At 26.2% G+C, this 23895-nt stretch overlaps 1 protein-coding gene across 7 annotated transcripts in view; it reads left to right on the plus strand.

Annotated features, from left to right (window-relative positions):
* The window catches only part of LOC109606872 (UNC93-like protein), a 54580-nt gene that overhangs the window by 12722 nt on the left and 17963 nt on the right, over positions 1 to 23895 (plus strand). For 2 of the 7 annotated variants that reach the window (XM_020023407.2, XM_049962474.1), the window contains exon 2: positions 4352 to 4402. The exons of 2 other annotated variants lie outside the window; for them this stretch is intronic. In XM_020023407.2, coding sequence (XP_019878966.1) covers positions 4352 to 4402 — 51 coding nt within the window. Of the gene's footprint in view, positions 1 to 4351; positions 4403 to 11328; positions 11480 to 16974; positions 17067 to 20687; positions 20887 to 23895 lie in introns of those variants that run through there. 3 more of the 7 variants (XM_049962473.1, XM_049962469.1, XM_049962468.1) reach the window with 3 other exon arrangements.

The raw sequence follows: 23895 nt of genomic DNA on the forward strand, positions 1-23895 counted from the left end.
CCATAAATACAAACATATATTAATAAACATTGACACAAGGTCGTTAATTTTTTAATAGGTTTCATCAAAGAATCTGTTTGGCTAAAGCAGCACTTAATATGCAGGTTGTGTCGGTTTACTTGGTTATTATGTCACTATTTAGCGTCTAGATATCAATTATTAATTCATACAATTTAAAACTGCTAGGATATTAACAATTACATTGGCTACTTATCTCTTAATAGTCGATATTTTAATTAATATGGCATGTTTATTGTTACGCACTGCTGTGGTATAAAGGGAGGTTGGACAGTTGCATCGTTTTGAAAATATATTGTAACAATTTTTGCGAAAATTTGTTGCAAAACATGTGGAAAATTGTATGTTATTAACAGACAAGATCTATTTGTAATATTTAACAAGATATGTTATGATCGTTGAACAATTTTGTAATAGTAATCTGATTGTTGCAAATTGCAAAATACATACATTTTACAATTATACTTTTTCTCTCCAATTTGCAGTTTTAATGTTGATACTACATTTTTCTTTAAAATATTTAAGCTTCTTGAATAATCTATTTTATTTATTTTTAGTTAGTTTCTTCATATTTCTAAACTTAAAAAAATGTTTCAATTATTCATTTTTTATTTAAACTATAACTATATTCTTTAAATTAACAAAATTTTTTATAATTTTCTAAATTATTCAATTAGCTTGTTTCAGTTGTTTTAGATTCTTCATATTTTTTATTAGAAAATTTGTTACTTTTATCTTTTTTTACTTTCTAAATTTTTAATTCCTTTTGAATTAATAAATTTAATTGTTGTTTACTTTTATTTTAAAATATTTACATTTTCTTTAAATTTTTATATTTATCAAGTTATTCACATTTTTATATCTTGAATATTATTATTCTTTTTTATTTAGACTGTTATTTAAATTAACTAATTTTTTTAGACTTTTCTGAATTATTCAATTCCCTTGATTATATTGTTAAATATTCAGTTGTTTTCGTGTTTTTAATTATAAAAATTATTCTTGTTTTTTATTAGACTATAAAAATTTGATAATTTTATCTTTTTTATTATTATTATTTTTTTTTTTTTTTGAATTTTAAATTTATAAGATTTTTTAACTTGAGATTGACAAATGTAATATTTGTTTTACATTTTTTAAATATTTTTTTAAATTTTTAGAGTTAGTTAAACTTATTAAAATTTTTAAACCTTAGATGTTTTAAATTTATCAATTTCAGAATTTTATTAAAAAAATTTTTAAATTATTTTTTTATTAGTTTATAAACATTCTGTGAACTTTGTAAGCTAGTTTATTTTTTTTTAATTTCCAAATTTTTCAGATTTTTTAATTTGAGGTTGATAAGTGAATTTATTTGTTATTTACTTTTATTATTTTATAGCTCTTCTCTTTCAGTTTCTTTCGATTTTTAAAATATTTCAAATTTTTTATTATTTTTTAATTAATTGAAATTGTTGGAAGAGGTGTTTAATTTTTCAAATTCCTTAAAATTTAAAATTTTCCGGATTGTATTAAAACTTTGTTGTGTGTATTGAAATTAACATTAATAGCATACTATATTATTATTAAAATTTGAATGGCAATTTTGGTATTAAGAACATCTTAACAAATCTTGAAATAATCTTCTAATGAAGTGACCAAATAGTTATTCAAATCGTTTAAAATTTACACAATCCTCCTTGAACCGGCCACTCCTTTCAAATATGGCAGAGGCACACACACACACACATAATTGTTAATTGTAATCCTGATCAGTGTGAAAAATATGGACGTGCTCTTAATAACAAATCGCCAAGAATATGGCACATAGCTGTTATTAACAACCTTACATAACAGTGACATCCACAATTTTGCATGGAACGAACGGACGACGCGACGATTCGAAAGTGATCCGAAACTATTTCTAAACTTTGAAAACGATGCGCGTATTTCATCCAAAGCAATTTAATTGGTTTTATATTATATCGCGTGCATAATAAACAAATCAGAGTACGTTGGCCTACAAATTCTACAAATCGATTTCAATTACAATGGTACACACTTTGTGTGTTGAGGAAGAACCGGTAGACGATATGCTGATTGATTTTACTTTACTGGAACGCTTCCTAAAATCGAAATATTGTTTTCATAAACAGGAATTTCCTAATTGAACTAATATCATATTGTACTATCTAGTTTCATTAATTATATGTTTATTTATTTATTTATTTTATAGGAAGTCAATAGTTCAAGGATACTTCCTTCATATTTTTTATTCATTATGTTTTCCCAACCATGTGGAATCTTTAAAAATCAATTTTTTAATAACAGAAGTAATTTTAAATGTGACTTCTTGGGGAAAATTCTATTAATTATTTCTAAACTCATTATTTGTATTGATGTTACTCCCTTCAACTGTACAGTATTTCTTTAGACTTTTATATATCATTTTCTAGCTTAAATTTTTTGATTTTCTATTCTTTAAATGTTTTGAGTTTTTTATAATTTTTTATATCTTCTGATACTACATTTTAATGACATTTTCTGTTTTTTAGATTTTGCAGATTTCTAAAAATTGACTTCCTTTCAACCAGCACCAATTTACTTGTAAATGATTCATTTTCACGTGTTGACTTGATAAAAACCCATGTTACCTAATGATAAATTTTCGTTTAAACGATTATAACATTGTATTGTTGTGTGCGTCGAACACATGGTGTAAAATCAGTCTGACTAATAAGTTTAAGAAAACAAGTGTAGCAAACAAGTTAAGCTAACGTTGAGACCAATTAACCAGGCATTATGTTCGCAGCAATTCATTAAGCTGCGTGCCGCGGAGCACTGAATTTTTTATTTAAACTAGTTAAACCCATACAAATCCGACTGGTGGCAGATTTCAGATATTTTCCTTAATATTTTTAGACCAAGGTTATATTTATTTGTAATGTAAGTTTATTTCAAGAAATAATTATAACCAATTAATGCCAATACATCATTTCCAGACCATGTGTCAATCTGAGATGTTTTTTTACGTTGTTGACTCTGCAAGAACAGTTTGGAGTTATGTAACATCAAATTTTTGTCTACTCATTTCTGACTAAATCAATTCCAGATTTATTGAGTTTATCTTGACGGATTAACGTAATAATTCGATAGACAACAATGTGTATGTAAAATGATTTACATACTTCTCGTGTGAAAACACACAATGAAATATTATCACCACTTTGTAACATGAATAAATATTAAATCAATCATCGGAAATTTTCTCCCTATTTTATAAGATATGACAACCAACTAATTATATGTTACTACTACAGATTAAAATGCCTGAAAATAAGTTTGTATCGTCGGCGACCACTAAAGTCACCACATTTTTAATACCAATAATAATTTCATCTTAGTATTACATAGATTTTTCAAGTCAGACGAAATATCAAAGTATTAACGGGGATGATCCTTTAATCCCCTGTAAAGATTTGTTTGAACTAATACCGATTTAAATTTTTTATTTATCTGTATTACTATATTTAACACAAATCAGTGGTGATCAATCAACTTATTAATCCTTGATATAGTATATAAATTGTGTCAGTACAGTTCGTACCGACAGTTTATAACTATTTAAGTTTTTGAACGACGGAACGTTCGGATTGTTGTGTGTTGAAGTGTTTTAATTATTGTTTCGATTAAAAACGACGTAAGTAATTGTTTCTTGTTGTATAAACCTAGTAATAAAGATAAGGTAGTTTAAATTTTCTTGTACTGGAAAACTATTAAATTATTTACCGAATTTGTTGGCCAAGCTAAATATAGACAATAATTGATCGGTTATTACCGAAGTATTTTCGTGCTTCGTGGAATTTAATGCTTAAATTGGAAATATACACGTAGGTGAAATGTTAGGTGTTTTAGTCACAAGTTTTATCAAGTGTTACTACCAATGTCATGGTATTGATAAATTCGCTTCGCTTAAATAAAAATGACGTTCGAGCAGTTTCTTATATGAATGTGCATAATAACCAGATTGTTTTCAAGATTTTGTGGAACGACTGTCAATATTGGTAAGTCGTTAACGGGTCATTAACAACCGACTCGGGTAATTAGAGGACTGTGCAATTAAAGGCCAATTTCGGTTATTAAAATTTTACCTCGGTCAAAATTCTATAACGTCGGGGATGAAAACTAATTGAAATGTGCGTTTTCAAGTCACAATCCGATACTTAGCATTTAATTTGAAACGTGTCTGCATAACTAACATGTGACTTTTACTTTTACGATTTTCTATTCGAGAACGTTCGCTAAAAATTTGACCAAATTTATGTTAAACTATTTATTTTGTTTTTGTTTCTAGGTAAGTCTTCACTATACAAAATTTGCCGGACTTTCTCCGAACGTACACAACGTAAGTAAGCAACTTGCTCATCACAGACACAAAATGATGCGATAGGTTATCAAAGTAACGCTCCAGACATATTGTCTACTGATTACAAAACTATGTATTGACTTAATATCAATTATCGGCCTGCCAGGCAAAAATTCTCACTATGCGTTACCTAATTATATTTATAATTTTGACTTTTCCAACATTAATTCCAAAAATATCAATTTAAAGATATCTATCATGTTTTCAGTCTTATTCTAAGAAAAGAAATTATTTTTAATCTAAAACGTTCAAATTTTTATGACTTCAAAATTTAAAAAATGCATATTTATTATAAGAGATTATTTATGAATATTTTTCAGCTATAAATGTTTTCTTGAATTAAATGTTTTCAAATAAATTAAATGACTGATTATGTAAATTATATATTTAATTTATAATATAAATTTTGTGCTTAATTTAATAAGTTATTCGTTTTCTTTTTTAACTCGTGCCAAATTTTTTTAATTTTATCTTTTAAAAAATTATCATCTGTATATAATTATTACTATTATTAGATGATAAGCTATTTTTAACTGTCTATATCCAGTAATTTAAACTACTGTACTATAATAATTTGTACTTTTTTGATATCATTCAATATCAAAATATTATAATTTGGATTATATTATATTTTAATAATAATTTAATCATGATCAAGTTTTTTTCTTAAAAAACACCACTTTTCTTAATGATTTGAATAATTGATAGAAGTTTAATTGAAATTGTTAATAGTTTCTAATTTAAATTACTAATAAAATTTAGTTATTATAAAATGATAATAAATATCACAATATAGTATTTTTTATTATATTTCATAAATTTTTAATAAACATGCCATTATTTTTGCCAAATTTAAAGGTTTGATTGAATTTTAAGTTTCGTGTTATTTTTTCCAAAAAATTCAAATTACTTTTAATGTTATTATATGTTTTACTTTATAAACAACAACAAATAAAAAATGTGTAATTTTGAAAATTTTCAGAAATAGATGCATTCATTTTAGGGGGTGACTCTACAGATTATTTAGAGCCTTTAGAACCCCATATTGCCTTATATAAAAATTATTAGTTTTGGAGATTGATTTTTTGTGATTTTCGTCAATAATCACGTCCAGGATTATGTTTTTCAAAATTTCTCGATAAATTAATAATAATTATAATTAATTAAATTAATAATTAAACAATTCTTTTTTAGTAGTTAGCACACTCATTGACACATGCCACACTTTCTTTAATGTAGAGATGCAGTAATTATGAAGACCATAGCAAAACTTGTACTTTTTCTTATTCGAACCAATCTATTATTGTTGTTATAAATTTGTGTTAACACACTATGAGCGGGTCGGGTAAAAATACCCGTCTCGAGAACTGATGATTGTTAGTGGACTGGGTAATTTTTACCTTTTTGAATGTACTTACTTTAAAAGCGGGGTGAGATAATTTTACTCTATTGGTCTTAATGTCTTAAATAATTAATATTTGGCTTAGTACCGGTTTTTTTCTGATACTTTAATTTAATAAAATATTTTTTACTATATGTTATTAAATTATCAATAAATCATTGCTATTTTTATCTTAATATAATTAATTTAGATATTACTAATTATTATTTTAATAACATAGAAGTATTTAGTTCTAAATTTAATTTCTTTCAGTCATTGTTCTATCGGATATTTCTAAAAATATATCTTATCAGTATGTTTATTGTTGTTTTTTTCGTGCCAGTAAATTGTATATACAAAATTAATTTCTATTTTGCGCATTTTATCGCGAATTTATGTAAACGAATCAATCAATTTTCGGTCATTTATTTTACAGGCAAATTTTATTTGTTGCCAAAGGTTGTATTATAATATTTTTCCGAATACACATGTAATTACATGCTTATTTACGACATGCTTCGTGATTTGAATGATTTGAGCAAGTTTATCAACGGTACAGTATTGCACAAATTGTACCTCAATTTTAGTTGGTGCAGCCTTGAAATTATTAATGTCTCATTTACTTAGTCGCGGTTTGATAAACAAGCCACAATATTTTTTTTGGTCTAATTTTACTATTTTTTACGTACATAATCACACATAATCTTATTATTATTACATCAAAGAAACGATCAATTTATAAATTAGATAATAATTATTTGGCATGAGTTCTAAAAGTTTATTGGTTGTCAATGTTTAATGTATCAGTTTTCCAAAAATAGTCTCGATAAGTAATGGTGCCAGAATCATAAAAAAAAGGATTTTCCTATTGATATCTTTGATAAAATGCTAATGATCTAAAATTTTTCCACAAAATAATTAATTCCAAATTGTTTATGCTGCCAAGAAAAATGTAATTGTTTTCCAAAAACAGTGTTTATTGGCACAAGAAGGTCTTTATCTGACGCAAGACGATAATATACGCGGAAACCGCTTCGGATTTAAGCGATGGAACCACACCTATAATATTTACAATTTACACGAGTGGTTGCTCTGTAAAAGGAGCATTTTATTTATTATTGTAGATTGTACATTGACGTCATCATGTTCGAAAACACCCACCTCAAACAAAACCTGTAACCGAATCTTACAGCAAGTACATCCTGGTATTTGTTTTAATTATTTATCAGGTGGACTAGTTCCCGATCAAGGTTTCCGTCCGACACCCCGTACATTATTGACGGAATACGCACGAGGCAACGTTCAATAACTAGTTTTTAATTAATGTCCGTTTTATGCGAACAAATACTAAGTAGGTTTCATCATACTTTCTAACTCGCATTTCAAATTTTTGACGGTGATTACGTTAAATTTCAATTTTACATTAAACCGCCGGATCGTGCCAAAAATTTAATACTAAATCTGGCATTGGAAGCAGCAATGTCTGGGCTCTTATTTATAAATCAATTTTGGCACCGCATCACCAAATCCCACATGTTTCAGCCAGCACACGTGCTTTAGAAAATTCACCAGACATTATTTGCCGACACGAAACACGTTATAAAACTATTTCCAAACCCAGCCGGAATAATTGTTCACCGTTGAGATGCTCCGATTATCTCAAATTTCAAAATCGAACTGTGTGTTACGTCAATTGCAAAATTCGCCAACAATGAACGAAATTGTGTATGACGGTTTCCACACCGTTAAAAGAGAGCACATTTCGTTTTTCTCCCGCGCCGCACAGTCCCGACAATTGTATTGCTCACTTAACTCACAGTTATTAAATACACTTAGTCACAAATGAAAGTGTACATAATTGCGGTATTTCGATTGTCGTGGCGTTTTCCATATCAATATTGGACTCGATGAGGTTTAGTCGTTGCTAAAATGTCTAGAATTGTTATCCAAAAGAGGTGATAGTGCTGGAAAAAATTGTTCAATTTGACGTAAGTATTGATTTGTGACTTTTACGTCAACGTTCTCATTTTGGGTTGTGGCACAGGAAATCCTTCACGATGATTAAACCGATTAAAATACGGTTTTAATGTGTTGTTGTTCAATGTGGATAATGACAATTTCTTACCACTACATTGATGGATCTAATAATTCCTATAGTAGTATTATTAGAACTACACACGTGTATTATTTTGCGGCAATCGATAAATCAATATCCATTAGTAAATTAGTTGGGAACAAATTGCACGTGTCAGTTGGCACTTTCATATCAATTTATTGTTGACTTTAATTCATTATTTTCATAAAAACCAAATAACAACAGTCAGCCAAAAGGAATCTTTCTCGAAACTTCAACCAGTTATTGTTTACATTGATAGCTTATCATCGATAAAAATAAATATAAAAAATCCGTTTAACTATTTTTGAAACCAGTCAAAACTCGTCAACTACAAAATGAAGTACAGTGCTTCAACTACTAATTGCAAGGTGAGACGTTCGTTGCAATTTTCTTATCACATTTACAATTAGGAACGACTCCAAATTACACAATTCAATTTCGATTTCGTCATAGTTTTGCAACTAGTTGTTTACTATGTTTTTTATAATAGTTTTAATACCTCGATTATGTTGCGGTGTGGTTTCTAAACAACAACCTAATAATAAATGTGAATTATTGAACTTGAGACTCGGCTTCGAAGATTTTTGTGGTTTGTGTTTTATTATTAGTGCAGTGTTTTGACATTAGTTTCAAGTTGAGTAAAATATTCTCTGTTAGATCAAACAGATTATGATTGTTTATAAATAATGATAAAATCTGTTTTAGTAACCTCAGGTGATTTAAATAAGAGGCGTTCACTCATCGAAAATCTTTTGAAATATATTAAAATTAATATTATCAAAATTTATAATGTCATAAAAGATATTATTGATATACATATTAAGAAAAAAAGTAAGTAAAAAGAAAAAAGCTAAAAAAAAATAAAGTAAAAAAAGTAATTTGTATCAACAAATTTACCTGAAAAAATATATTTTTTCTAGATTATTCTATCATTCTAAATTGTCAAATTTTGTAGTAATTATAAATGTAATCATTTATGATGATATTTAAAATACACAGATATTTTTATATTAAATATCTTATAAAATAATATATAATATATATAAAACAAATTTACCATATCATTTTATCATTTTCTTGTTTATCGAGTTTCTCTTTACAAAAATTGGATTTTAGTAAAAAGAATAAAATTTATAACAATTTATTTAACAAAATATAAAAAACTTAAAAAACTATATTATTTCATCATTTTTTATGTTCTTATTACAAAAAAAATATATATGTTTAGTATAAAAATGGAATTTTGATCAGTAAATTTATGTGTCACATATTTTTTTAAAAGGTTACCCAGATTTTGTAATAGTTATAAATCATCATGATATTCATATATAAATAAACTCTAACTGGAAATATCTGGTTTTGTTTGAACACAATATTTTATTATGTTTTTTATGCTATCACTGTAAAAAAAATGTAATTTTAATGTAAAAAAGTACATACAGTCGAACTTAATAATTCGAAGCAAATTGGTTGACAATTCGAATATCTTCATAACTGAACTAAATATTAGGTACAACTTTTGATAAGTCGAATTTCTCCTGTCACAGGTAAATTCCTTGAGGTTTTTGCTTTCCGATGATATCTGTCTTATGACCGAACGGCATTCCTTATCGACAATACTTCTAAGATTAGAATATTGCCAGAAATTTACTGTTTACGTGATTAGAACATTTTAAATTTAAATGGAAGTACATTCTGCTAAGGTTTTTTATAATTAAATGTCTTAATGATTATATTTCACTATTAGGCTTCGTGCGAGAAAACCTTCAAATATAACTGACTTTTTTTGGATTAAATTAAAAACTTTACATAAATAATAAATGATAATAATAATAATATTGATTGTATTATGTATTACATATTTTTTTATGTTATTTTTGATAAAAAGTGTACTTTAGCAGTATCTTTTGTAATATATAGCATAAATCATATTTACATGACAAATACACATTTCTAACTTTCTATGATGTATTTTATTTCATAACTCGTCTTAATAATTCATTTTTTTTTTATATTCATTTTATAATCTATTCAGAAGAACTAATATCTCCCTATGTCTCTTTAACCAAATTGTCGATATTTACATGGAGTTCATTGATAAACTACAGGAATTTGTATAATTTTATGTATGTTATTGTTGAGTAAATACTCCTCAAATATGTAGTACCAGTCATTAGTAAAGCAACAAATTTATTTTTAAGAAAAAAATTCTAAATACATTTGTATATTAATGCATATTTTATCAGAAAATAAAACAAGGAGTTAAAAGTTAAGCAATAAAATGAAATACCTAGGTTTTTAATATTTAGTAGCACATTCATCTGAGCTTTGAAACTTGCCTGAGTGAGCTTTTCACATTTTAAGATTTATCATGTCCCATTTCATAATTGTTATTGGAGCAAAATAAGCTTCACACCATTATTCCTCCAACCCCATGCTTAATTGTTCCCTTGGTGTACTTAGGGTCAAACATTTTGTTGACTGGACGTTTTATCCATCGAATTCTATCTGATGAAAATAAATTAAATTTACGTTCATCAGAATACATTGTAAATTATTTTGCCTCTTTATACTGACAGATACCCCCAAATGTGAATATTTAGACTTAGTTTTATTCGGGCCACTTTTGGATGCTCTTACAATTCTTCGATATGATTATTGTTGGTTTTTATCGATCGTTCAGGTTTAGGAAGAGTTGCTATAGTTTTTCTGGTTTTAGAACCTCAAATTGTTGACGCAATACTTCAATTTAAATTAAATTACGATGGAAACAATAAGGTTTTTAAGATTATTCGACAAAGCTCGTCCTGCAAACACTTTTATCTAACTTAGTCTTAACTAACAACCGTATGCAACTACTAGAGACAAGCTATCCGACAAAAAATAGTTCCTTGATAACATCCTATTTGTATGTTTTTATTAAAAGTGAGTTTGTTGCTTTACTTTTGGCTTAGACTTAGACATACCTGAAGAAATTTGCAGTGATATTTTCAGGATTTTTGTTTTAAAAAGTAATATTTCTGTTTATTTTCATTTAACATATCTGCTACATTTAAATTTTTTGTTTAAACATCAATTTCGATAGAGTCGATCGGAATAATCTTCGCGTCATCTCAAGACGGAATTATCGGAGATGTGTCAAGGCCCGGACCGTGTTTGTACGTATCCCCGGCAACAATGCCGGGGATTCGCCCGTCCAAATAAACACCGCAGGCCCGATTATCAATCGAAAATAAATAGAGCGGGATTCGCGCGCCGGATCAAAAAACGAAAATAAAGCGTTTCGCGGGCGGATATTTTTAGTCGCGCGCGAGATTTGTGCTGTTGCGGACCTCAAAAAAAAAAAATAACAACAGTACAAACATAATAAGAGTATCGGACGAAGGAAAATTACCGGCGGCGTGTTTGTCAAACACAATCAGAAAGTCGAGAGCCACGGACGCGACAACATCAATTTTCCGTTCGACGTCGATCGGGTCTATGTCGTTAATGCAATTTGGTGTTCAATACACGATTAAAATTTGCTGTATCGTACATTTGTTTAACATTAACATTCAAGGTATGTAGACATTTTTAATTTGGGTGTCGCTTTCGTTGTGTGCTCGCCTCGTTTTTATTGATCCTGATCTTTCTCTACTTTTTCCACCGCGATTAAATTAATTTGTTAATTGTCCTTTGTATTATTTTCGTAGGAATTTATTTTTGCGCGTCAACCGTTTAAAATTACGTTCCAGTTTTACTTTTGAAACGTGATCGGTTTTAACCTTTTAATTACATTGATAAGAAAACAATAAAATGTAATGGTTCAGCAGTTATTTTTGATTTTTATTTGTGTTGCGTAAGTTATCTATTCATTTTTTTTTTTCGCCGTGTTGCAACATTTGATCAGCGCTTCTTCAATAATTTTTATATTTAGTTTTTATGTGTTTTTACTGGCTTAATAATAATCGATTAAATAATACATACAACAATAAATTACATACTGATCTTTGATCTTCTAAGAAATTAATATTTGTAATGAATAATAAATAAATTTGTAGTTAAAGTTCATTGGTAATTGGTCATAAAAATATAATAAAAATTGAGTTTATAATATTATGCTGTCTAGGTATTTATTATCTATAAATTGCAATTTTTTAAAATTAAATATTTTATTTAACCAAAGTTTGGTTAACACAAACCTAAATCGATTTTTTAATTATTTTTTATTTATTCAATATTATTCATTTTATTGATTTTTTTACGTCAAACAAATAAATCCTTAAAGAAAACCAATAAATATTTTCAGAATAGTTTTTGTAACGAACTTCTAATTTATTTTTTAAATATATAAATTTAGAATCTAATATAAATCAAATATAAAATTGGTAAATATAGAATTTTTAAATATCTTACAATCTAATAAAATCTGTAATTTTTTTTAAAAAATATATATATTTTGAATAACATAAATTATTATTAATTAAAATGAATAAAAAAACATAAAAAAATCAATTTTACTTTAAAAAAATGTTAATTTTTATAATTGTAAATTTCTTTTATTAAATTTATTATGTATTCTTTACATATACAGGACGTGTCAACTAACTTGGATCACTGATAATATTCAATTTAATTACTATTGTCAATTTAATTATTATAGTCAAAACATAATGAAATACCATCTATTGAATAGCAAAGTAATTGATATTTTAAGACGCACAAAATTAAACATAAATAAAGAACACCCTGTATAAAATTGAGAATTTGGGCTCCATGTAAGATTGGTTAACGTATATACTAAAAATTAACTTTCCAACATCAAAGTTGATGACTTTACATGCAGTTACATGTAGAATTTAAAAATTTAGAAATATACAGAGTGTTCCCATGACCAAGTTGATGACATTTTCGGTGGAACTGGAACTGAAATTTTGTTCAAAATAGGTTAGTTAGTTAGTTCAATTCAAGTGATAATTGTTATAAAATTTTCAAATCAATATCTTCTAATAAATAAGTCAAGCGAATCACACTGTATAAATTTTAAATAATAATTCAGTAATATGATATAAATTAAATATAATTTGGTAAATATGGAATTTTTTAATTTATATATAAAATCTTATAAAATTTGTAAAATTATAATATTTTTGTCATTATAAATTTATATGTAAAGACTAAAAATTTAACAAAATATGTAAAAATTATAAAAATTATTATATTATATTTTTTAATTACAGATGTATATTTAAACAAAACTAATAAAAAATAAATTCAACTTTATTTAAAAAATAATTTTTGTGTAATTATTGTTTAAATTTATTATGTATTCTTACATATATAATGCAAAATTAGTATAACTCATTAAAATTTGAATAATTCTAAGCTTAGCTAAATATTTCAAAAACATTATTAACCTCTTATTCTCCCTAATTTTCTTCTTATTATTAAATATTACTTCTATTATTATTATTATTATTTACTTTACTACTTTCGGATTATATAAATGTAAAGAAATATTTCAATAACACCATTAAATATCTACGTTAAGTCAGCTTTAACTAAATAAACCATTAAAAATACATTTTTTGGAATTGTATTATTTCACACTCTAAATACGGATAAATATTTGGGGGTCATTGCGTAAATAAACAATAATTAACCAAAAAGTTACAAATAAATTAAAGTATATCTTACACCTACAATTAAATTTTATTATTCCAACCTTGTTTATGGTTAAAAATGTTTGTTTTCTTTTTAGTCGGTCCAAATTATCAAAAATAATTAATCTCTGTTTGTAATCGAAGATAATTAAGGTTTCTAGGAATTTTACTGGAGATCCAGAAAAATATATTTACTAATTCGAGTGCTTTAAGTAAATATTGCCTTGTGGATTCAATTCATCTGACAGTTCTGACTGTAAATGAATCACTCGTTTTATTGTCGCAAGGAATAGTTTAGGCTTTTCTGGAAAATAACTCGGGACGTATTATTCCAGTTTGATTCGGTATCTTAATTAAGATCTCGTTTATTGTATTGTTGTAATTAATTTTTTTTATTGTTGTAGGTAAGTTTGATCTCCTGAAATTGCGTGAGTAAACGGAACTTTGTCTTAGCCTTTAGATCTTAAATCATAACGAAGATTAATTCTTTTCTCGACAAACACAAACAGGACACACTTGAGCGAATTAAAATGATATTTATCGCGTTTGTCCCGAGTTTATTAACCTCCAAAGAGTCAGGTGTAACGTGGTGTACAAACATTTTTCTGGGGCCGTTAATAGTTCGCGATTATTCTCTAATGTTTGCATGTACACGTGTTCGTTTGGAGGGACGTGCTTTGTTATTAATTATTCAAAAAGTTTTCGCAAACAGTTACACCAACTTTGTATTACGGTTAAGTCCTCGTGGTCGACGAGAAGTCAAAAACAAAGATCAGCTGTGTGCTGCGGTGCTGTGCCGATCTATTTACACGCAGGAGAATATTTACAGGCTATTTACAGAAACTTTCACTAATTTTGTGTTGTTGTTTACTGTACTAATTATAGAAAATATCGCAGGCGATGCATCGGCAAAACAAAATGATTCAATCTGGTTTATTCTTGTCGTTCGCGCTTCTAAAATGTTTATTTTCAACCTGGATACGTGACTGTTTACACAAAATCCGGAAAAGCGGTGTTTTCGTTGATTTTCATGCCTTCAACTTTTATTTGGCTTCTAACTCTAAACAAAATTATTTATGAATTAATTTAATTATATAAATAAATTGTAACCAAAAAAATATTATTTATTTTCTTATAAATAATAGTTAAAATATAATATAAAAATGGGAAAATTAATAAAAAAATTATATATAATAGATAATAGATGTAATTATAAATTTTACATTAAAAATTTACATTAAATTAAAATTAAAAAATAATACATTTAATAATAATACGAAATTTTCATAAAGTATAAAAATTTTTTTTTTATAAACAAAATTTAAATCAATATAAGATCAATGAATTTAATGAAAATTCGTAATAATAATTGTATAAATAAATTTAAACAAAAATAACAATATAATATTAACAAAAAAAGAAATCAGAAAAAATTAAAATTATTATAAAAAACATTAAATATACATTTACATCAAAATTTAAAAAAAATAAATATATAAAAAAATTGACATTAAATTATAATGAAAAAAAACATATAATAAATAAAAATATTCACAATAAATACATGTATAAAACTAAAAATAAATTTAAAATTATAGACATAAATGTAAATATAACAATGAATATAAAAATAAAAAAAAAATTGTCATATTAAATAACATATATTAAACTGGTATTCAATTTTATAATATTAAATTTAATACCAATTTTAATATAAAAAATAAAAAGTTTCACATAAAAACTAATAATAAATTTTAATATACGTAAGTTAACATTATATAGTAATTTAAATAATTTTTTACCTGGAGTATAAAAATTTAAATGTCAAAACACCTTTTTAGTTAATAAACTAAATGTAAATATAAACAATTAAATATGTATTAAAAAAAGAAAAATTAATAAAAAATTTTAAAATTATGTACATAATTGTAAATTTAACAATGAACATAAAAAATAAAGAGTTTCTCATTAAATATAAAAAATTTAATATTCAAAAAAATATATAAATTAATATACTTAAAAATGTAAAACGTATCATTAGCAATTTAAATAAATTTAACGTAAAATTTAAAAAATAAAAGTTGCACCTAATTATAAATTTAACATTGTACATAAAAAATGAAATTTCACATTAAATGTATATTCAAAAAAAATTATTTTTATTAAAAATTTGAAACGTATTATTAGCAATAAATTTAACATAATTACAAACTTAAGATTGTAAATAAAAAATAAAAAGTTTAACATTAAATGGACAAGATTTAATATCCAAAAATAAAACTTAATAATTTAAAATGTATTTTAGTAATTTAAATAAATTTAACATATTGAAAGTTGTTTTTAATTGATAAAATCGCGTATAAAAATTGTTATAATAAAAAATTAACAGAATGAAACGGATGGAAACAAAAATAATGACATCCTTGTTAATAGGAAATAAATAACCTCAGTTTGGTTACGGTTTCTGCCTTATTCCATTGAAGTCATATGTGTTTATTAATAAAAATGATAAAATTAACATACAAAATTGTTTACCGTAACAATAAACAATAAACAACATCTTGGAAATTTACGATGCCACAAAAATTTTAATAAAACTACGGAATCCATCAATAAGGACCTTCCATTAAACCTGAGAATGACATTGATACAGTCAATAATTCAATTTATTTTTAATAACAGGGAATACGTGTTTAACTACCTGTTACATCATGTTATTTATACAAAAGGTCAACTTTTTAGATACAAGGGCGATATTTTTAATATGTTTTCCTAGGTTTATATAAAAAATTCTTTGTTGTATATAAATAAATTTTCTATAGTCAATGATAAAATGGTTGGTCATTAATTGTCATTAAAACTGTCTGCATTGTAGCCGCGAGTTTCACATGTTAATCTGTTTTATGGCTTAATTAAATTTCAAATTAACTGGAAAATAGGATCACATTGTCGTTTAATGTTGAACTAATACGAATTAAAAGTATTAATTCTTATCTCAGTAACAAATTTACTTTCACTAAACGTATTAATTAACGAGAGCTATCATCATCATTCATAACTCGTTTCGAAAAACTCCGAATCAAATGATCTTAGCTCGCCTTGACATCGATGAATCCCAATTGAAAACGGCCCGATTCAAAGAAACAAAACTAATTTGCAAGTTTAAAGACTTCGATAAATTTACATACCGTTTAATAACAACGAAAAGGACCGATAGAAAATCGACTGCGGCCAAAATCTCGCCGCGTGAGCTCGTCGGGTCTCGGTCGTACGTGCTTCATAAATATTTCACGGCCCATTTAAATTATCATTCCGGGTCGTTATGAATAATGGGCGCATTTTTTGTTTTTAATTGCAAGTGTGACTTAGTTCTATCGTTATCGGCGGCCCGCACGAAAAATCCACCACGTAGACGGAAACCAGTGTCGCGATGAACGTTCATTCAGAACTCACTTATTGAACATGTTTCGGCGGATTTTCAAGAGAGTCGATCGTTTGTACCAGGTAAGAGGTGTTTTGTTTTTGGCGATTGTGTCACCATTATTTTCGAGATCTCGGTAAGCAGATGCGGGTGCATAAATTAGACGTCGAACTCTAGAGAGTGTTTATTTTTGTAAGTCACCCTTAATTCATCAACTTAAATGATGCAGCATCAACATTTTATCCACGTATACAACGACCGACCATATTCATAATCAATTTGATTTGTTTACATTATATAATCGTTTATGGTGACCGTGTTGGTGGTCACAGCGATAGCCGGTGATTTAATTAATCATTATTATTTCTTGTGTGGCTCGCAAAGCAAAAAAACCGACCCAGAAACTCGACAGTTCGCAGGTGATATCGGAGATATTAACGACTGATATGAATAGAAACTCGTGAAGATTTCGGATTGGATTGAAAAAAAAAAGATCCAACCTGAAAAACAGGATTTGTTCCCACATGAAATTTGAACTTCGATCATTTTTACAATCGTCGAAACGGTGTAAAATCACATTACAATCGTTCATAGGTGTGGTAACATTTTTCTCTCAGTTACAAGGTCGTTTAATTTCTTCCTATTTTGTTTCACTAATGTTACTAAGGAAAAAGGGCACCACCATTTATGTTTTACATCTAAAAATGGTCACTTTAATTCAATGTTTCTTGTAATTTGTACATAAACATTAAAAAACAGCGAATATTTTCAGTTCCTGCTAGTTTCAGCAATCGAAAGCTCTATGGAAGTCTTCTGCAGCCGATTCCGAGATAAATAAATTGCGGGCGTGGTGTATTTTTTCTCGGAGCCCACGAAGGTCGTTCTTTGCGATATATGTGAATAATAAATTATCGTTTCGTTTATATAAGCGGACAAAATGTGAAATAATACGAATAGCAAATACGCGAGCTCCTTTGTTCGGCCTAACTACTTAAACCGTTTTAATGTATTCAGACTCTTTGATCATTCATTGAGACTCGGTTTCTATGAGATTATGATCTATGGCGTTTCGTTTTAATGTTTTATTCGTTTATCATGACCGGCGTGTGGGCGTATTAATATTTCTGGAATAATTAAAACCGGAATGTTTCTGTACGGTTCTTTGCGTCAACTCTTGTGTTTTGCAGGAACGAAAATACACGCGTGGAAAATTTTCGGTTTTAATTCCTTTCAGGGTGACGCAGGAACTGGAACGTATCCAGTTCGATCTGGGAACAATGCAAGAGTGTCTGTGACATCTGGAAAATAATTGAAGCTTATAAATAGTATCCGGTTCGTGCCAAAGCGCTCGTTGCCAAATTAAATTGTGACCTTAGATACTCTTAATTGGGCACGTCATCGTTCTTGCCATTGCGACTGGCTCAAATGTCATTTTTTTATCTGTAACAACAAACAATAAGTAATGATTAATTATAATTTTCTTCGACTTAACGTGAGCTGATTTATTTTCAGAGGATTTCAGGTGTTCATAATCTTTATTTTTCTCATTTTTGGCTGAAATTTTAATGATCTTATCTTAATTATGAATTTTTATGTTTATGGTTCCCTCCAAAATAACTTCTGAAACAAGTCACTATTCTTCGTTTTGATTTTTTTATATATTTCTTTTTTCTGTTTTTCTAACAATTCATTAAGAATGAGAAACATTCATCCCCATTTATCAACTATCTAATATTTTTTTATTTCTTTAACTTCTGTTTTCCTCTTCAAAATTACTTTTGAAAAAGTTACTATTAATTTTTCAAAATTTTTGAAAATATTTTTTTTAATTCTCCGTCTTCATTTTTTCGTCTAATTGTAGACAATCATTAAGAATAAGAGAATTCCAGCTTCATTTATCTAATAATAAATTTAATTTCTTTAACATTTTCTGTTTTCTTTTACAAAATTATTTCAGAAAAAAGCCTATTAATTTTTCTTCGCATTAAAAATTATTATTATGTCTTTTCTTTAGAGCCAATTATTAAGAATGGGAAAAATATTTTTTGTTCTTCTATTCAAAATTACTTATGAAGAAATCTGATTTTCTTTCGGTGTTACATATCATTAAGAATGAGAAAATTCCAACTTCATTTATCTAATAATTATTCTATATCTTTAACATCTTCTTCAGTTTTTTTCTTTATAACTAGTTTTGAAGAAGTTTTCATTTTTTCATTTAGTTGTATTTTATTTATTTTCACTTTGTAATCATTAAAATGAGAACATTCCACCTTCATTTATCTGATAATTATTTTAATTTCTTTAACATCTTCATCCTGAACATCCTATGTTTTCCTCTTCAGAATTATTTGTGAGTAATATATTTTATTACTCACAAATACTTTGAAAATATTTTCTTCAGTAGATTTGGTATCTCCTTTATCTTTATTTTTTCTTTTCATTGCAACCAATTATTAAGAATGAGAAAACAACTTTTTTCTAAATACCTTCTGAAAAGTCTCTATTAATTTTTTTCATTTTCCCATTTCGTTGTAACAAATCATTAAGAATAAGAAAATTCCACCTCCATTTATCTAATAATTATTTTAATTTTAATTAATTAGCATCTTCAGTTTTTTTCTTCATAATTAGTTTTGAAAAAGTTACTATTCACTTCATTTTGAAAATATATTCTTTAATAGATTTGGTATCCTCCTCTTTCTTTAAATTTTCTTTTCGTTGCACCAATCATTGAGAAAATTTCATCAATTGATTTTATATACCCTTTATCTTTAATTTTTCTTTTTTCACAGCTAATTATTAAGAATGAAAAAAACAACTGGTTTCAATTTAAAATTGCTTCTGAAAAAGTGTTTTTTAATTTTTTCATTTAGTTGTAACAAATCATTAAGAATAGGAAAACTCAACTTCCATTTATCTAATAATTATTTTAATTTCTTTAACATTTTCAGTTTTTTTTTTCTTTATCATTAATTTTGGAAAAGTTACTGTTAATTTTTCTTCACTAGAAAATATTTTCATTTTGAACATATTTTCTTTAATTTTTCTTTTCATTGTAGCCAATCTTTATGAATGAGAACTTTCTTCATTTGGCAAAATATTTCTGTTAGGATTTTTTTCCTTATTTTCTTTCCATGGCTACTATTTAAAAAATTCTAATTAGGATATGGTTTGTCTCTCTGAAATTTTAAGTTAATTTTACCTATAAAAGTCATTGTATTAATATATTTTTGTTCCTCCAACAATCTCTATCAAAACTGTTAGTCTTCAATCCCATATTGTTTTGGTTCCACAACTGATAATGAATAAATAAGTAATGACACAATGTTTAATTTTACGAACAATTTTCATTAATTTTGTCACAAAAATATTAGAAAACAAAGTGATTAAGTAGTGACTCGTGTCGATGGACGAAATGGGGCCAGATAACGCGATGTTTACGAAGTCCAAGATAAACTGACCGGCTGTTCGCCTTCGTTTAGTAACAACGGGCCATCATTCGTACAAATTACATAGTTTTCCTCGCAAAAAAAACGCAAACAATGGATGCACGCTAAACGTTTCCCCGACTCTGGTGACTTTTATCATAATAGTCCAATCAAGGTTATCATCCAATATAAAATTATCTTATTGGTTACGCAAGGATGTTTGTCTCGGGATCAGTCCGCTCCGAACTGCTCCAGTGAAGAAGTGCCCGCGGCAACAGTTGCATTTCGATCCAATTTTAATTGGAGTGGGTTGCACATTTTGTAGAGGCGGGATGATTCGCCGCTATTACTGATGTGGTCTTGCTTGTGTAAGTTTAGGAGTAGTGAGAACGAAATGGCGCACGAACCGGAAAGGAAACGCAGCCGGAAAATGTCCGTGCGAAGTTTCAACTGGGCACTCGTCAATGCTATGGTAATTTTCTTTCATTTTCACTTCTCTCTGCGGCTTCAATTTCATATCATGTTTTCTTCTTTTTAATTGGACATTAAAAAATTATTTTATTTGTATAACTTAATTTTCTAAATTAGATTGGTGTGGCTTTGGCGTTTGCCAGATGTTTGTTTGCGTCAACATAATGTCGGAAATGTCCATAAATTGTTCTTATCGTTTATGAATAATATTGTTTTCTAAACAAATCTTAATCAGCTGTTTTCGTCGACAAGCCAAAAACATCTTTTTTGCACCGTTTAAACTGAAAAACATATCATTTGCAATCAAAAACCTTCAGACATTTTTATTTGTCTTGATAAAGTGTTGAAGCAAACTAATGTCAAGGGTATAATTTTAAACTAGACCCAATTAAAGCATGAATATGTTAAAATACGAAGATAAAAATGTTTGCACTGCTTTAGTTTATCACATGCACGTGAATCACTGAAAAACTTGCATTGTTTTATCAACACAGAATTAAATCTCACCTTCAAAAAAATGGTGACTTTGACATAATTATGCGTAGCATTAGTATTCAATTTTCAGCTATTTCCCGACAGAAAAGTGATGAGAAAAGGTGAAGATGCTTCCCATAAAACGTGTCGAGATAAATTTGCCGCGGTCAAAGTCAAATAACTTTATTGCGTTTTCAGCTTTAATTGAAAGAACATTGAATCGGTTTATCCAATTGATAGTTGTGACTGGGTTATTTTAACCTCCCATGTAATTAATTGTGGCGGTTAATTGGCAAAGGGGCACCGACAGAGAACACGTCCAAATTATTTTTTAAGTAACAAATTATTTTTTTAGGTATGAGATCATTGTTTCTAATACAATATTAGTGGAGATGTACAATTTAATTGAAAATTTTAACCAAGATAATTGAGACATTGTATATTCTGTCAGTTATTTATGACTACTGCATTTGGCTGATTTGAACTTTGAAATGCTGCGGTTTTAAAAATGTTAAAATTAAATTTAAATTAAATATTTTAAAACCGCAAAATTTTAATTTTAAATTACATTCTCATTAAATAAATCACTTTAATTCTTAATTTTTAAATAATATTTATTTTAGATTTTTTATTTTTATATATTTTTTTAGAAAATATGTTATAAAATTGACAATTAAAAAACTGGTTGTGATTAAAATTTAATTAGTTAATTAATTAATATATTTTTTATATTCTTATGTTCCATTTCAATATTCCAAAATTGGTGTTTAAAAAAATTTATTCCGATTAAAATATAACCATTAATTAATTAAATAATTTAATATATAATATTTTCTTAAATAATATTTTAATGTTCAAAATTTGACGTTTTAGAAAAAATTCGTGATGATTAAATTTAATAATTAAATAATATATTTTTTCATTTTTTATTGTTTTTTTTATATATATTTTAATGTTCTAACATTATAAAAAATTAGTTATGTTTAAAATTTAGTATTTAAGTAATTATTTAATATATTTTTATATTTTTATGTTCTAAAATTGGTGTTTAAAAAAAATCATTGTTTTGAAATTTTATAATTAATTAATAAAATAATATATTTTTTATTTTATATATTTTTTAAATACTATTAATAATATTCTAAAATTGACAATTAAAAAAATTGAATGTATTTAAAATTTAATAATTAATCAATTTACTTTTTTATTTTTTATATTTTAATGTTTTAAAATTGACCTTAAAAAAATCGTTGTAATTAACATTTAAGAATTAAACTATTAATTAAAATATTTCTTATTTTTATATTGTTGTTCTAAGTAATTTTAGAACGTTAATACGTATATAAAAATTTATATATAATTTTATATATAATTTTTTAAATAATATTTCAATGTTCTGAAATTGGTCATTATGTTTAAATTTAACAATTAATTAATTAAATAATATATTTTTTTATTTTATATCTTTCTTAAATAATTTTTAAATATTCTAAAATTCAAAATTAAAAGAATTGAATGTGGTTAAAATTTAATAATTATTAATCAATATATTTTTTTATTTTTGACAAAAATTGACATTTTAAAAAAATATTCTGCTTAAATTTAATAAATAAGTAATGAAATAATACTTTTTATTTTATATATTTTTAAATAATATTCTAATATTAGTAATTAAACAATATAATATTTATTTTTTATATTTTAATGTTTTAAAATTGACATTAAAATAATTGTTTTATCTAAAATTATTTATTTTATCTATTAATTAATATATTTTTTACTTTTAGTATTTCGATGTTCTAAAATTGACGTTAAATTTAATTAAATATTAAATATTTAATAATTAATTGATTAATAATTGTGATTAAAATTTAATAATTATTTAAATAAAATATCATATATTTTTCAAATAATAAAATAATGTTAAAATTGATGCTCAAAAAAATTGTGATTAAATTATAAATCGATCAATTAATGTTCTAAAATTGGCAGTTAAAAAAATTGTAGTGATTAAGATTTAATGAATAATTAATTAAATAACATATTTATATTTTTTAAATAATATTATGTTCTGGAACTGACGTTTAAAAAAAAATTCTTATGTATTTTTTTAAATAGAGAAAATGTAAATACGTTTTTAAAACATGTAAAATTAATTTTCCTAAATGTCGTACTACCTGAAAACTGATTTCTAAAGCTAAATAATACTTCTTATTATTCAAATCAGAGTGAATCATTTGACCACAAGTTTCCTGTATAATTCAATCCTTAAAGCTAGCTTTATTAGGCAATTTTCTTTAGTTAAAAGCCCCTAATTAGCTGACCAGCCATTGCAATTACCGGAGTCGCAACCATCACTAAAACCAACAATCATTCAGTTACGGTAATTCGCGAAACGAGACATATATTTTAGCCAAATTACAATTTTTTCCGTATGCATTAAAACAAAACGTAATTGAAACGTTGATCACCGCAAATTTGCTCGGCCACTATTACACGCACGATATGATTGCTCTGTCGGAGTTCGTCGACGACG

This window comes from Aethina tumida, chromosome 2, assembly GCF_024364675.1.
Source record: "Aethina tumida isolate Nest 87 chromosome 2, icAetTumi1.1, whole genome shotgun sequence".
NCBI lineage: Eukaryota > Metazoa > Arthropoda > Insecta > Coleoptera > Nitidulidae > Aethina > Aethina tumida.